Source organism: Motacilla alba, chromosome 6, assembly GCF_015832195.1.
Source record: "Motacilla alba alba isolate MOTALB_02 chromosome 6, Motacilla_alba_V1.0_pri, whole genome shotgun sequence".
NCBI classification, from domain to species: Eukaryota; Metazoa; Chordata; class Aves; order Passeriformes; family Motacillidae; genus Motacilla; species Motacilla alba.
The window spans coordinates 23,963,802-23,980,205 of record NC_052021.1 but is presented as its reverse complement, the minus strand read 5'-3'; the positions used below and the strand labels follow the sequence as shown (position 1 = coordinate 23,980,205).

The following is a 16,404-nucleotide window of genomic DNA, read 5'->3' as shown; positions in this document are numbered from 1 at the left end:
GCATTGCTTCTGAAGGGCAGAATTTTCTAAGTGACTTGAATATTAAAAACACTGAGAAAGCTGGAGTGCAGAAGGGAAGAGTGTTTGCTTCCCTGTTAGACTGTGCCTGATGGGGGAGAATTACTAGGGGTGGCATATGGCTTATTTATTTCTAACCTTTCCAAAGCCATTTGAAGAGGCTAGACATGTCTGACCTTCAGATATTTGGAAGCAATGTTACTGGGTCTGTGAATAAGAAACATAAAAGACAAATTGTTGAACATCATGGTAGTGCTCCTTTTTTAAACCTAAGAAAAAAATCTGCAAAGGGAACAGCTGTAGTCTGTTTCTACGAAGAGAAACAGATGACTTTTGTTGCTGAACTTTTCTCTTTAAAATGATCTGTGGTGTGCCCAGATCTAAGAGATTACATTGGATTGTGTTTCTTATGTAGCTGCAAAGCTTGCGGGGTTTTTTAATGTTAAATGTGGTACATTTTCTAAACTTTTTCCTATACATTCTGAAACTCCAGTAATACAGATATGGGTTGTGAGGAGAAGCCTGAAAGTTTGTAGTTTTCCTCAGATTTGACACTCTTTGGACCTGCAAGCTGCAGAGTTCATGTTTTGTTCAGGGTTAAATAGTAATTCTACACATGTATTTATTTGGAACTTCCCCTGGAAGGGAACTTAGGATTATTTACAGGCTTAATTTAATGAAAAGTCATTTGTGCTTTTACAGTTTGATTGGTAAAATTGGGATGTTACATGCCTGTCTTCTATGCCAGATATCTGACCTGAGTTATTGCTGCTTTGGTTTTGTGTCCAGTGCTTTCAACTGGAGCTGTGACAATGCAGGAAAGCACTTTAAAGTTATTCATACCAACAATAGAGTGACATATGGGCTGAATTTCTGCCAAATGAGCCAATTATTTAGGAGTAGCTCCTAGCACAAGGAATAAGCTATTCATTGAAGGAGTTGAAGTTAGAACTTCCCCCTGCTTGCCTGTCTTAGGGAGTGTGAGAGCTTGATGGGCAAAGGTAGTGTGTAGAGGGAAGGCAGCCATGTAACCCAGTGGTCTTGATACTTGAACCTCATCTTGAGTTGGTCTTAATGCTGGAACCCCATGTCCTAGCCCAGGTGGGTGGTTCTTCAGCCAGTTTTGTAGTTGTGGAAAGAGTACTTGGTCAGTACTGGTAATCCAGCCTGGGTGATGTGCCTGTGCACTCTTACACTTTCCTGCATCTCACCAGAGCTGCTCTGCCCTCTATGGCAGCCCCCTCCATGAGACTTCTCCCCTTGTTTTCACTCTTTCCTCTTGTGCTTGATGGGGTGATGAAATGTTTGTCAACCACAGCAGAGGACTGTAAGTGACATTGCTGTGCTAAATCAAACCAGCACAGAGCAGCTTTAGACTTAGTTTGTTCTCTTCTTTGGTTGGGTTTTTTTAGGGTTTTTGTTTGTTTGTTTGTTTGGGTTTTCTTTTACTCTGTTCTCCCAGGAAAGTAGTAAATGCTTATTGGTCCTTGCTTGGTTGAAGTAAGAGCATTCACAATACAAAGCTGTATAGAAGAAATGTCATTATTGTTCTTTTCTATCTGTTGGCACAAGGTTTTCTATTATTTAAAACAAAAAGCAGGGAAGGGAAGAGGGACAAAGGCTGAAGAGCTTCTGTCTGCAGATGAACACATTTGATAACTGTGGACAGTCATTCTCTCTCTGCATATTTAGGCAAGTAAAACAAAGTCCATGTTGACTTAATGCATTGCTTTCTGGAACAGAGAGACTTTTTCCAGAAGCAGGTCTGACAAAGGGGGGGTGGAGCGGAGGAGTGGGGGAGGGTGAACACAGACTGCTGACAGAGGGGAAAGTATTTTGAAAGAAAATTCTTCTGTGGTTTGGAAGATGTAGGTTTGGGGCTGTTGCATTTTGCTGAGAAATCATTAATTGGCTAATTTCTAGCCCAGTTCCCCCCATCCCTTCCCCTACTAGCATATCAAACCAGGAGGGGGTCACAGAAAGTTGGGGGCATGTACAAGCACCAGCTGAGCAAAGGAAATTGTTCCCTTATTTGGTTGGCTCCTGGAGTGCTGCTGGTAACTTCCACGCTTATTAATCGAGGCAGAAAAGAGAAAACTTACAAAATAGAGGTGAAGGAGAGGAATGCAAAATGGGGCTCTCAGAACTTGGAAGCAGAAATGTCTGAGCACTGGCTGTTTGCCTGGGAAAGATGAGAGTGATTGTGCAGGGCTGGAAACGTGCATGGTATTTTAGCTGCTTAAAGGCAAGGCTCCTGTCCCAAAGAGTTTACAGCCTAAACAAAGAGAAGGAGATCCGTGCACAAAGGAATGTGGGCAAGTGGCAATTTGGCATGAATCTTCTTGCAACCAAAGGGATTTTCATAGTGTAAAATGATCCTTCAGTATATTTAAAAGCTTTTAGAGAAGGACTGAAACTAAGCTTGTTGGGAAGGCAGGAAATCGGGGTAGGTAGGGCTTTTTTTAGGAAGGATTTGAGAGCTTCAGGTTATTTGATACCATCGAGGAAAGAGCCTGCTCAGGTTGATGAGGCATCATATGAAAGGCATGAGGCTTAGTGGGAAAAGATCACAGAATTTAAAGGAGTAGGAAATCCACATGAACAGGTGATTATATGTAGTAGGGCATTAAAGCATGGCACAGCACAGAGACTTGAAAATTCAAGATGGAACAACTGAATTGGTAATGCACTTGGTAGAAGTCTGGTTGAAATGCCACAGTACTGCTGTGCCAAGAGCCTTCTGCAAGATCAGTGTGTGTGGAAAGGCTGGGAAGGGAGCAAAGCAGGCAGGAGGTGGCTGTAGTGGCTGTGCAAAAGAGTCACTGAAGGGCCAGTGAGGAGCAGCAATGGTGGAGAACTTTGAAAATGTCAGGGCAAGTCTCTCACCTTGGTGATAGACTAGGAGGAATCTGAAATAATGAATGCCGAGGGAACTGGGAAGATAGAATGAGGAAGATTTTGAAAGAGCTACTGAAGCTCTGTTACAACTTGAGCTGTAAAACCGTAGGTCTGCTTTCCTTGACCTGACATTAAGTATAATTCCAGACAGCCAGAGGAGGGACCAAGCTGCCATTTCAAGACTCCTCATAACCTCAATGTAGAGTGTGTGTGGGTGCTCAGTCACACATGCAAAATATGGAATTCTGGTTTGAAAGATGGGATTGGAGGAGCCTCACAGGCTGTCAGGTTCATTGTCTTGCTTTCTCAGCCAAGCCGGTACAACTTATCCAGGGGGGACTGGAGCTTCAACTTAGCTGTCCTGAGGTTTTTCCTGGGGGAGAGGTGTCCTAACAGGTCAGCTGGTATGGAAAATGCCATAACAAATGCTTAAAAATTCTTCTGAGATTCCCCTTTTACTACTTTACAGAAATACATCAGGTGAAACAAAAGAGAACTTACTCAGAAATAAGTTGTTCAAAGGGCAATGTGTTGGAATGTACCCAATTGCTCACCATGTGCAAGCTGCAATCCTACACACACAAAAAAAAAAAGGCACAGTTGTTAAGGTCTGCAATTATCCAAAAATAATTGTCATTGACATTAAGTCCTCTTAAAATTTAAGAAATCAAATGTTTCATCCCTCATTTTTCTGCAGCCAGTATGTTGTATCCCAGAAGACAGAAGAAGTATTTTAGCCCTCATTACGCTGTGACAGCAGAGGTGACCTGTTGCAACATGATGAGCATTGCCAAGGTGGCCTCAGGTCATCTTGCTCTGCTGTAAATCATATGATGGTTTAATAGCTGCATTATAAATTCTTCGTATGTGAAAAGTTGCACTTATTAAGCTTCATCTTAAAATGGGTGGGACAAGAAACATGGGTGTGCTTAAACTGTCCTAGCCAGGTTTTAGATGAAGTTTTGTATGGATTGTCTTGACTCTGATCTGTATTCAAAAACTGGTTTTAAAGCGGCTTTTTAGTTTTAGAGCTATTGCTATTTATGTATAGAAAAGGCATCAGCTTGGCAAAACACTGTGGTCTTGCTGGAGGAACACGAAATGGTTGTGTTCTTGTTCCGGTGGGTTTTTTTTGTTTTCTTTCCTTTTTCCTTCTTTTCTCCTCTTCCAATGGTTACAGAAGGATATTAGATGTTAACAACTTGTGAAAAAGTGATCCATAACACTCAAACACCTGTGATTTCCTTGTACCAGGTCTGTTGTGTACATCTGTATAGACCATGTAGTGTATGTGACTGTCATGCAGGGCACTGTACAGCTCAGATCCTTTGTCCTGTATATGTGCACACCTTCCAGCTGGACAGCCCTACCTGTGCTGCATTTTCTGGGGTAAAATCTTTGTTGCTAAAAAAAAGCTTGTTGCTTTGTTGAAAAAGCCCTCTCTGTAGTACTGTGGGCTGATCCAAGGACACAGGTACTATTCTCTGCTGTCCATGCTGTTTTCCCAGTGATCCACCAAGATCTGTCCCTATATTTTGGTCCCAGTTCTCTACTGTGTTTGTTCAGTAGATTTTAGGTAGAACCAGAGCAAAATAAAAGCCTGCCTTCTTTTGGGAAGGAGGAAAGGAAAGAGGAGAAAGATACCTTGATAGGGAATTGAGGCTTTGGAATAAGTAGTGGACTGAGCACTGGGTTGCCACTGTGTCCGGGAGGGCTGGGCAGAGCACAGCTACAGCAGCAAGGTATGAGCTGGGTGGTTGAAATGGTGCAAAAATTCTGATTGTGTGTATTTTAAATAGCGTCTGTGTCTGGGGAGGAGAGAGAATGACACATACTAATCCTTTCCTTCCAGCCTAAGTAGGTTGCAGTTGGATAATGCATGATGTGACAGATGTGGCTTTGCTTCTTCATGCATGCCTTGTTTGGATTTACTGGGGCAGCTCAAAATCCAGAGAGGAACCTCCCTCAGCTCAGCTGGGAAAGGTGTCTTTGGCCTGCAAATTAGTGATAAAGGAATGGGAGTGAAGTTGGCGATTAACAGATCTCTGGATGTCACTCAGTAAAAACAGAGCTGCCTTCTTGCCATTTGTAGCTCAAAAGGGGTAGGACTTCCATCCCATTGTTTCTAAATGCAGCCTTTTAGGTGGTGTATGTGCTTTGTAGCATGTAGTAAAGTTATTTCTGCCCACTTGACCTCAGCACTGAGGTTGATGTAACAGAAGCTGCAGCTGGGGAATACAAATTATCCTTTTGTTTGTCTTTTTTTTTTCCTGGTAATTCTTAAGTCAAAACTTAATGAACCAAAATTATATGCTTTTGTATTCTCTGTAGATCTGGGCATATAACTTCAATGGTAGGTCTGGGATGGTTCACTGACTTCTGTTTTATACTCTTGCCTGTCACAGAAGCTGAATGAAGCCAGCATGATATATCAGATTTGTCAGTGTAACTCAGAGCAGTGTCATTCTGCTGTCTGGCGCTCTGCTGATTCTCTCATGAAACCATTTATCTATGTTAAGTCTTTACAGTAACTTTACATATCAGTCATGAAGTGTCAAATATCTTTTTTTAAAGACTTTTGAATAATAATCTGATACGTTGAATGCTATTTTCAGTCCTCTTCAGTGACACATCCACTGAGAGCTCCCCTGCTCCCTTCAGCAAATCTTGGTTTATACAAAGTGTCCACCGGCTAGAGATAATCTTTGAGAAACAAAACAGAATTTACGCTTTGATTACAAGGAGGCCGATATCTCCAGTTTGTTTAAGTTACAAACCTCATGTATGTTTGTGGTATCTCCTGCAGCATTGACAGAAACCAAATGTGTGTAATCTTGGAAATGTAATTTTTGCTGTCAAAGTACTTTGCAAGGGGAAATTGTAATGGTGGCTTCCTGGCTTTTATCTGTAGGCTTAAAAATAGAGCTACTATTGTGGGATCTTCTTTTCTAGAGTTGATTTTTAACACTTTTAATCATCTTGCTTCATGGGAGATCCTTTTTCTCTCTCTTCCTTCCCTCTTTCCATGCACTCATTTTTTAAAATTTCTTCTGTAAAGGGAGGAGTCACCTAAAGGGCTTTGCTCTCAAAAAGCAGTAGTCTTGAGTTGACAGGACTTAAGATGTAAGCAGTGAAGGTGCTCATGGACAGAATGAGACAGTGGCACTTCAGAAGAGCCTTACTGTTTCTCCTGAGTGATCAGCCTCCAGTGCTGTTGGTTTTGATGGGTGACCACTGTCTCAGTTCCTCGCACACAAGTTTGGAAAGTTGTGTAGGAAGCTAGGAATGAGCACCCTGTGCATGGTTATCTGCAGAAGAAGGGAAGCCACATCCCTGAGGAGTGAGACCACTCTGCCCAGCAAGAGGAGCTGAATAGCTGGCTTTAGCTGAAGCAGAGCCTGGTGTTTGTGTGGAGGAAAAATAGAATAAACACAGCAATTTCTCTGGGAGTTCTAGTGGCAAGGGTGACCTCTGACAGCCTGGGTTATAAAGCAGCTTTGGTATGGGGGAAAGAAAAAAGAGGGCCTTCTTCCAAAACTCAGCAAATATATGCTTAGCTCAGTATTACTGTCCTAGAAATATCCCTGGAAGTGTCTGAAACAATGTGTATCTGGACAGAGCAGCTCTGAACTTTCCCTTGGCCCTTAGAAGGATAAGATCTAGCTGCCCAGGGGTCTTTTGCAGTTCAGTTTAGTGCTTTGCATGCAGTGGAAACCAGACATGGAGCTCCTTCTGCTGCAGACTTGAAAATAGAGGGAAAAAATAGTCCAGTTCTACCACCCAGAGCAAAAACCTAGCTAGGAAAACTGTCCTGTCCTGTGACTTGGAAGCTGGGATTTCATTTGACAGGTTTCATTTTTCAGGCCCCATCTTGTAGTGGAGTATTTCTGTAGGGGAAAGTGTCATAAGTTGATGGTGCTAATTACAAACTAGCTGGAATTTCTTACCAGTGATAAGCCAGTTAAGCAGCCCTCCTAGGAGAGAGCAGCCTTTTCCTCTTGGTAGCAAAGGTTTTGACAGATTTTGCCCCATCAGAATTAGAAGGATCCAAATGTGACCAGTCAAGGGAACTTGACTTCAGAAATGTAGCTTTGCTGAATTCGCTGCCATCAGATGTTCTGTCAACATTATTTTCCATTTTCTGAAGTATTATTTCTTACTTTGTCTCAGTAAGGGCTTTGGTTTATTTTTCATTAAAGTTTCCATGCTTCACCCAGCAACAAAATGCAGTTGAGCCAGAAAACCAAACAGCTGCTTGGATCTGTTTTACTCCCTTAAAGAGTGCTTGCTCCAAGCTGCTGCAGTCTTTTCATAGCTCCTTTGTTCTGCAGTGATCAGGAGCTTTGGATTCACTTTATTTCCTGCTCATTCCTCTGCACTGACAGCCCCCTCCATTTATTCTTTCCCTGCCTTGTTGTGACTGCTGGTAGAAAGTGCTGGGAAGGCTGGCTGGGGTGCACTTCATTGCTAGCCTTCCCTGCAATGAATCTTCCCCTTCTAGAATCTAGCTACAGAAACTGTCACATGCACCATAGTTTGGCTTGAGGAGAGAGGTTTGGTGACACTTCCCATGTCTGCTGCTGCAGAGGAAGGATGGTAGTTCAAGTTTTCAATGGCAGGTGTAATTTTTTAAGCTCCAGAGGGAAAGGTTGACCTTGAGTGTGATGGGAATGCTGCAGTAAGTGACTCCTGGGTAGGTGGAAGAAGATGTTGACAAGTGTCTGTTCTGCTCTGCTGATTGGCTTGCTCTCAGCAAGTCTGCTTAAAACCTCTGCCCAGCTGGGAAAGGGATAGATGCTGGAGATGAATAGGGATGCTAAGTTTTTGGCTCAAACACTGTACTTGAAATCCAGTCTGTGCTTTTGAAGTGTGTCTTAGGTCTGGCCCTCCTTCACCAGTGTCACATGTGCATTTCTCTGGAGTCAGATTTAGCAAAAGCATGTTTGTAAAACATTTCACGACCTATGAATGCAAACGCTGTATCGCCTCCTGTCATATGCAAACCTCTTTTGTTCTTCTGTCACGTTTTTTTTTTAATGTTTCAAGCTCGTTGCTGTAGACCTGTGCTGCTTGGGAGGTGCAAGGAGAGCAGCATGCTGGGCCAGCCCCTCTGGGCTGGGAGATGTGTCCCTCTGGGGATGCAGAGCTCGGGTTTCAGTAACACAATGCTCCGTGCAGCCATGTGCGTGTGCAAAGAGCCAACTGGCTGCAGCTCCCGCCGTGATGCTCGGCTGATTTGGCAGCCGGATTGATTCTGTCAAGTTACAGTACGGGAGTTAAGTCCAGCTTCAAATCCTCTCCCTTACCCGCTCGAGGAACTGGGGGTGGGGAGGGAGGCGGGAAGAAGAGGAGGGGGGGAGCTCTCTGGGGACTTTGTGTCATTATTGGCGTGGAAACATTTTGTGATTATCAGCAGCAGGGTAGTGGCAAGGGGCTGATTATCTGTCATGTCGTCAGCATAAATAACCAGTGGGCCCCTGAGCTGGGCTCCGCCTTTGTGATGGCTTCACGTAATCGCTGCATAACAGTTTAAAAGCAAGCAGTGCAGAAAACCAGCTGGACTGATTCTGACCCTAACCAATGTTGCCTTTTCTCCCCTCACCAGAAGAGAAATATGTCACTATCCAGCCGTACGCCAGCCAGGGCAAGGATGAGATTGGGTTCGAAAAAGGGGTCACCGTGGAGGTCATCCAAAAGAACCTGGAAGGATGGTGGTACATCAGGTAAAGGAGCTGTGCAACCCGCAGAAACTGTGACAATGAGCTTTTCTGATCATTCCCTGAATGTTAGCATTGAAATCGTTCTGTAGCTGGACAGGGAAGCCCAAATTGTTCATAGTGCCTCTTGAAGAAATGTAAAGTCTGAGGTTATAGAATGGTGACTAAAGTAACACTACAGTGTCTGCAAAGGCTGTGGACCATTCCAGTGAGGAAATGCCTTAACTTGCAGTTTCAGAGGTTTTTTCCTTGCTTCAAGTTAAAAGCCCATATCTGAGTTAAGATCTGTGAGACCTGACAAGGCTTTCTGTTGTATATAATTTTCATGTGTTTCCAGTATAAGAGTTATTCTGCAGCCTATTTAAATCTATTTATAGAAATGCTGAAAGGCTGATTGTGATCTCTTGAGCTGTTTGGGGCAGGTAGTGCTACTTTCAGGGAAACGAGATCAGTTTGCTGGCTACAGCCCTTGTGCAAGCTTACCCATGGTTTCAGCTAATTTACTTTGATTTTTGTCTGTCTACATTGGATAATTCCTAATGTAGAGGGACTGCATTCCAAGGGCAGATGAAGTTGTTGTATATCGAATTTTGTTATGTAGTTGAAACAGCGGTCCTAGCAGAGAATTTTGACTTAAGAATCTTCTTTGTAAATGCTTATGAGGAGACTGTAAGATACTGTGTCAGTGATGTAGGGTGTCAGGATGAGCACTTGATGAGAGATTTCTTCATTTTGGTTCACACAGCATTCAGGTTTTAGTGCTCTTCTGTGGTTCTGCCTCTTGTCTTGTATCTGTGTGTGAACTTCTCAGTGCTGTGACATCCCATTTCTCATCAAACAAGATGTGATACAACAAGTAGCTTAAAATAGAGGTTTATCTCTCAGCAGTACAGAGCATCTTATATAGTCATCTTTTACCATTCAACATATAATTCTAGTGATTTCTTTCCTCTTTCCCTCCCCAAGTTATAGCTTGCTTTTGTTTGAATGCTGCTTGATTTATTTGCTATGGATGAGGACTGTGAAAATGCTGACTGAAGCAGTGTTGTTGTTTTTCTTGATTTCCTTTACTTAAAAGAAAAAAAAAAACAGTTTTCTGTCTAATGATCCCATGGAGCAAATAAGCTAATAAAGATAGCAGTGGAGCCAGAAAGGCACTCTAGATAGGAGGGGCTCAGAAATGCCTGGGTTTGGTCAGGTCACATTTTTTCTCTGTTAATTGTCTGCAGAAATGGAATCCAAAGTCTCAGATTAGAGAATCAAGCACATAGGTTTTTCTGAGGGGAGAACCATTGCAAGACACCTCTAGTTTATTTTTAAATTTTATTTCTGCAGTGTAGCCTGGTTACTACTGTAGGTTTCCCTTTGCCATATTAGCACTCCTACAGTTAGTTGAATTTTTTCCCCTTTTTCTCACACACCTCTTTGAGTCAACCCAAAAGACACATTTTTCTGTGTGCCAGGCATGCCTTCTGGAGCATGATGACACTTGCTGCAGTGGTTTCCATGGCATCTCCATTCATGGAATCTGCTGGAAGGACAGTGGATACCCCAGCCACCCTGTCATGGTTGGGGATGTGCTTGGCTTTTTTGGAAGAGGCATTTTGATTTGAGAAACTCCTCTTCTTGTAGGAAGATGTTATGTGCTCCCTGAATGTGTGACAAGTATATGGGGTGCCAACTGTGCTCCTCTCTGCTGCTTTGGAGCACTGTGCTGCTTCCCTCTTGGAGGATTAAACTCTTAGAAACAGGATTTTTTTTTGTTTCCATGGGCAACACTTCCAGAAATGTTGATGATGTGATCCATCCCTGCAAGCTGGTCCTTTGCAGCCTAGGTGGCTGATCTCCAGCTTGATGTGCTGTTTGTTACATGTAAACTGCCCTGAATGCTGTTAGGTACCCCTCAGAAAAGGAATCTCTTCCTGCAGAAATTTGCTTCTCTGATATTGAATGCCTTTGAAGGAGCAACTCCCTCTCCTCTTGTGAGTGTGAGGGGAGAGGGAGCAGGAGGAGAATGCAGTTGAACCCTGGGCTGGATAACAGGCTGAACACACTTCAATGTGTAGAGAGAAAAACAAATCCAGTAGTTTGTAAATGAAATCCACCTTAAAGACATTAACTTGTTCCACCTTAAATATGTAATTTCTCCAAATTCTTGGCCATGTGCTGATCCTCATTTCCTGTCCTTCTTTTTATTTTCTTTCTTTTTTCTTTTTCTTTTTTTTTTTTTTTTTTTTTTTTTTATTATTTTTTTATTTCCCTAGTTTGCTTCCCTCTGGAGTAATTCCAGTGCTCTGGAGCTGGAAAGCAGATGTGACTCTCAGACTTACAGAGGCACTTCTGACTTTTTTTAACATTCCTATGGTTTTAATCCATTTTTTCCTTCATGTAATATAAACAGGGAGGGTTTTGGAAGCACGAAGGAACCAAATCACTGCACCTAATTCTGAGACCCTCCCAATTCAATGCTGTACAAGCTAGAGGCAATATTGCTGTCTGTCTTTATGCTGCCCCACATGCATTATGACTTAAAAAAGAAATCAGGACTAGGGAGAAATGAAAGAAAGGCTCTGTCCTGGGATTCTGCTTACTGCTGTAATGAGTTCAGTAGATCTGTGCTTCCCAGTTTGCCTGTAGCTGCCGTTAGCATCCCTCATTTAGATCTTACTTCTGTCTCCAGGTGGCAGCAACAGATACAATCTTGTGGTGCCCAAGTGGGCTGACTGCAGGGCTAGCTGGTACCAATAGGCTAAGTAAAGCTTTTTTTATTTGCCTTCATGTCCTTCATTTCGTGGTTGCTCTGAGCCTCAGCCCACGAATGAAGTGCAGCTGGGAGGTGCTGGCAGCACTGAAATGAGGAGGAATCTAGGATGGGGTTTCAAATGTCTCCAGTAGGTTCTGAATATAAAGGAAGGAAGGATACTTGTGAATCAACTCTTAAGATATGAAATGCAAATTGTTACTGGGTCAGGACTTTGCTGAAATTAATTAGCAGTTTTTTAGTTCTTTCACCTATAAAATGGGGAGGGTCAAGGAATCTTCCAAGGTTATTCTTCAAAGGGCTTAAAGATTAACAAATTCAAGGACTAAGGTAAAAAATGTAAGCATATTTCACTTACGTAATTTGAGACATTGCAGAAATAAACCGATAGTTTCTGGTAACTACTGCTCAGCATTAGCTTCAGGTGAAATTGGCTGGCACAGGAAGAAGTAGCCTACAACAGCCTCTCTGCTGAGGGTATGTTGCCCAGAGTTGTTAACTGTCCATCTGTTGCTGCTGTTATTCATTGGGAGAAACTATGTGAGATCAGAGGTGTTTGTTGCAGTGGGGTTACCCAGGCTTATCCAAATACATACAGCTGGCAGGAGAACTGACAGGCCAGTGCAGAACCTGCCTGTGGCTGCCTCTCTGATCTTAAACATGTTAGGTCTCCCACAAACTAAGATGGATGTAAACTGTTTTTTCTTGGTGATTTTGCACAGTCAAGCTCTGTTGAAAGTAACCAGTGCATTGGCCACTGTGGCTTTCTCACAGCTGGAGACCTCCACACCTCCACATCGTATAAACTCAAAAATGTCCTTTAAAAAAACTTCCTTGATGCAAAGACAGCAGAGAGCATTGGTAAAAAGAGCCGTGCAGCCGTGTCAGCTGCAAAAGGGAATGAAACCAAAAGTCTTCAGGGCTGGAAAATGGCACTGGGTGATGCCTGGACACGACAGGAATTGTGGCATGTATTTTCTTATTTTCTTTTCCTTTTTTGGCTTGGTTAGAGGCCTAGCAGAAAAGCCTCAAAAGGGACAAGATTGAATAGATCCAGATTCCTTCTTGACATAGTATCACAGACTGGATGCTGTGTATATTTTTGAAGTAAAATCAAGTTGGTACCAGGTTGCTACTTCCTGTTACTCTCCTTGCATCACACAAAGCTCAGAGCTCTTGGGTTGCTTTCCTGTGACATCAGAATCATTGGAAAAACTTGCCACTAAACTCCCTGAGCAGGAAAGATCCTACATCTTTACCTTCATGTGTGACAGAAGGCAAGTATGTAAGGAGTAGCAGAATCTCTAGTTTCCTGCCTGGTCTAGGTGGGTGAGGAGGAAAAGGCAGGATTTTGGACAGAAAGATCCTTGTAGTCATTTCTATAATTGTTTTTGCTTTTATATAGGATGAGTAATAAAGAAGTCTAGATAATCAAATCTACCCTGCATTTTCCTGTTCTCCCTTTAAAGTCCCAGAGCCAGTGTGTGTGGATGTTGTGAGGAAGACTAGGATGAGATTTGATGCAGAAATCCCACTGGAAACCTCAGAATCCAAGTGTTGTCATGACAAAGATGCTCACCTGCCAGGAAATGATGTGCTCATATCCCATGTTCCCCAGATCCTTCCTCTGCTGTCTAATGAGGCTCCCTTTTCAATAAAGAACCTTAGAGTCCTACTGCTTTAACCTTTGTATTTCCTGCAGATTTCCTGAGCTCCAGGATTTTAATGGTGCCTGCTTTCTCACTTACAGTTCAAGTGCCTGCTTTGGGTATCTTGAGAGAGTAGAGAGAAGGTTTTCAGTGACTCTCACTGTAGCAAGTTAGGGTTTCATTAGGGAAAGCAAAGTTCCTCCCTGGAGTCTGATTGTAATCTGAAATCACTGCTCAGGTGTTAGGAATGGCAGGAGTTAGGAAAAAAAAATCTTCCCTAAAGCCCAGTTGTAGAAGAATTACCTCAGTTTGAAGTGTAGCATGATCAGCTCAGGATGGTGTTTCAGGAACACGTACTGGATTCAGGTGTCTGTTCACATTTCCCACTTTATTTCTTCAAACTGCCTCTAGCTTATTCAGGAAAGTGAGTCTCCATCAAAGCCATTTTTCCTCAGACAAATTGTTTCTTGATCTAGCGGTGCCAGAAGAAGCTGCAGTGGTTTAAGGTCCCACATGCTCCGTGGCAGAAAGCTGCTCATGTGGAGCTGGGGATTATGGAAGGAGGGCCAGTGTTCTTTATAGTTTCAGGAAGGGAGGCTTGCACAAGGATCTTAAACTGCAGGTGCAGGTTCTCTGTCCAAGGGGCTGTACACCCTTATTTTAGCCCGTTTTCAATTTGAGTTGCCACTAGGAAGTTTAAAAACTATTAAAATACTTTACTTACTAATTTGCTTTTTTTGCTGTGTTTGCCTAGTACTGTCTAGGGGAGGCATAAAACAACTGGTGAAGCTCTTTACCTTGTGTGTAACTATTTCTTGCCCAGAAAGGCTCCTTCCTTAGGATGATTAGTGGCTTCTACACAGTTCGCTGCTGGCTCAACTGACTTTGGTGTGTCTAATCGATGGATAATAAATGAGTAGAGACTACAAAATATTGTCTGAGAACTGCAAACCTTGTTTGATGTTTTCATCCACCATTTTGCTCTAGCTGTTCTATCTGAAATGCATGAGAAAGCTGTGTTTGATATAATGGTGTTTCCTTTTGCCTCTCCAGGTATCTGGGCAAAGAAGGCTGGGCCCCAGCTTCATATCTGAAGAAGGCTAAAGATGATCTTCCATCTAGGAAAAAGAACTTAACTGGGCCAGTGGAAATCATAGGAAACATCATGGAGATCAGTAACCTGCTGAACAAGAAATCATCTAGTGACAAGGAAGCTCAAGTAGAAAACGAGTCTGCAGAAACTCACATCACCAAGAAGGAAATTAGTTTGCCCATCCTGTGCAATGACTCTAATGGCAATGCTATGATGACTCCAGACAAGCAGGCTTCCAAACTGGCCCAGGGATCCCCAGCCATAGCAAGGATAGCACCACAAAGAGCTCAAATAAGTAAGGCAGTAGTCTGGGTTTTCACAGGCTTGCAATGAATTCTTGTTCTCTACCTTTCAGGGCTGGCATTGCCTGTCAGCTAAGGTCCCACATGTCCTGGCCTTAGAGCCAAGTCCACACAAACAGACCTTTGCATAGCCTGTAGATATATCATGAGGGACTCCAGAATGTGGTCCTTCACTAGTAGTGATAAAATTTAACTTCACTTTATACACAGGCTGGCTGGTGGTTCTTTACCTTAGCCTGCACATGTCTACTTTGTTAATTTTTTCCAGAAAATACTTTTTTCCCTGTTGAACGCTCTGAAATGTGCTCTTCTACCCCAGAAATGTAGATGATGTGATAGCATGGTCAAGTCGAGGAGCCCACCTGTCTTCTCTTGCATTTGTTCTGCTGTTTTCCTGGGGGCAAGTTGCTATAATGTTTTTACTACTACATCTGCAAAATGCAGATGCTGATGCTATTCTGTGCAAGGAATGGCAAAATACTAGGAAAGAGGACAGTGTGAGTGTTTTGTGAATTACTTCTACTGCTGTGGGGGGGAAATAGGTATTAGCCAGAGCTTTGTTGGCCAATCTCCAATGGAGCTGGTCAGTTCCAGCAGAAAATACAACCCACTGCTTTCTGGCAGTGATTTCCTCTTAAATTTGCTGGCTTAGCAGAGATGAATAGCTAAGCTACCTTGGTATTTCTAATATACCCTCATAGTTTCCTATCTTATTTCATAGCGATGCCTTAAATATTGCACATACTGACTTCTATTTTCAAACTGTGTAACAGCAGAGAGCTGCTGAAAAATGTGCTTAGCAGTACTTGCAAAGTTCAATAAACTCTCCCTGTTCCATTTCCTGCTCAGGTTCTCCAAATCTAAGAACAAGGCCACCCCCACGAAGAGAGTCCAGTCTGGTGTGTATTGGTTTATGGTTTATCTTAGCAGTGGGTAGGTGTCTGGGTGCTTTGTGAGACTTTCTGCAGCTGTGCAAGGTGGGAGGGATCCTTTATTTGCATGCCTGTTCATTTCATTGTTTCAGTGTTGAGCAGACCTCAGGGCATCCTAATGATAAGTCATGTTTTCTGTTATTCAAAATGTTGCCCCTACTAATCAGGTCTGAAGGGAGAGTAGAATAAAGCTGCTGTGCTCTGTGCATGAGCATTAAAACTTGTTTGGCTGACTCAAAAGGTTTAAATGTCTTCTGGGTGTCTTTAGCCCAGACTGAAATTTCTGACCTTTTCTTGTCTTAAGCAACTGGGAATGTGTCCCCTCCTTCCATTGCTGCCCCCTTTGAGGTGGCTAAGCCTCACTCTTGTGCATGTTTAAAGTGGCTCAGAATCCTGTGGAAGGATGTGTGCTACAGGAACAAGATCCCCTATGATTTCTTATATCCAAAGCTAGAATCCTGGAAGTTTGTACCAATTTGAGGTTAGAACTTTCATCTTCAATAGGAACTAGTCAGTAGTGTATTTATACAAGAAGTCATGCTAATAGCTTGTTTATCTAGGCAATGCATAGTGTGTAATCTTTGCTGTACCCTTTATGAGCCGTATGTGACTTATAATTTTTCTGTCACCAGAGATGCTTCTTAACAAACTACATAAATAGCATATTAGCATTTTCATCCTATTTTTCTTTGCATTATTTTCAATTAGACTTTGTTTTGGCAAGACTATGACACTTAATCCCATGCTAAAAATAACAGTGATATTATATGTGAAACCCCGAGCATATCTGCTGTTTTCAATTATCTGCTTTTAATCCAAACCATCCTATTATCTGAAGGCATTTTATTATGCTGTGCTTCTGCTGTATTTCAGCATTTATAGTGCAGAAACATCCAATTATAACATTGTTAGACACAGTTCCTAAGGTGCAGAGATGCACTCTCTGTGAGATGCCGCATGCTGTGCGTGATGAAACATCAACTGTTAGTTACAGAAAGGGTATCATAAAAGTAGAGGAGCAGGAGACTAAAGCA

At 42.6% G+C, this 16,404-nt stretch overlaps 1 protein-coding gene across 11 annotated transcripts in view; it reads left to right on the top strand.

The window, feature by feature from the left end:
* SH3PXD2A (SH3 and PX domains 2A) overlaps nucleotides 1-16,404 on the top strand; it is a 248,561-nt gene that overhangs the window by 217,331 nt on the left and 14,826 nt on the right. For all 11 annotated transcript variants that reach the window (XM_038141673.1, XM_038141674.1, XM_038141672.1 and 8 more), the window contains 3 exons: nucleotides 8,522-8,639; nucleotides 14,097-14,431; nucleotides 15,288-15,337. In XM_038141673.1, coding sequence (XP_037997601.1) covers nucleotides 8,522-8,639; nucleotides 14,097-14,431; nucleotides 15,288-15,337 — 503 coding nt within the window. The remainder of the gene's footprint in view (nucleotides 1-8,521; nucleotides 8,640-14,096; nucleotides 14,432-15,287; nucleotides 15,338-16,404) is intronic.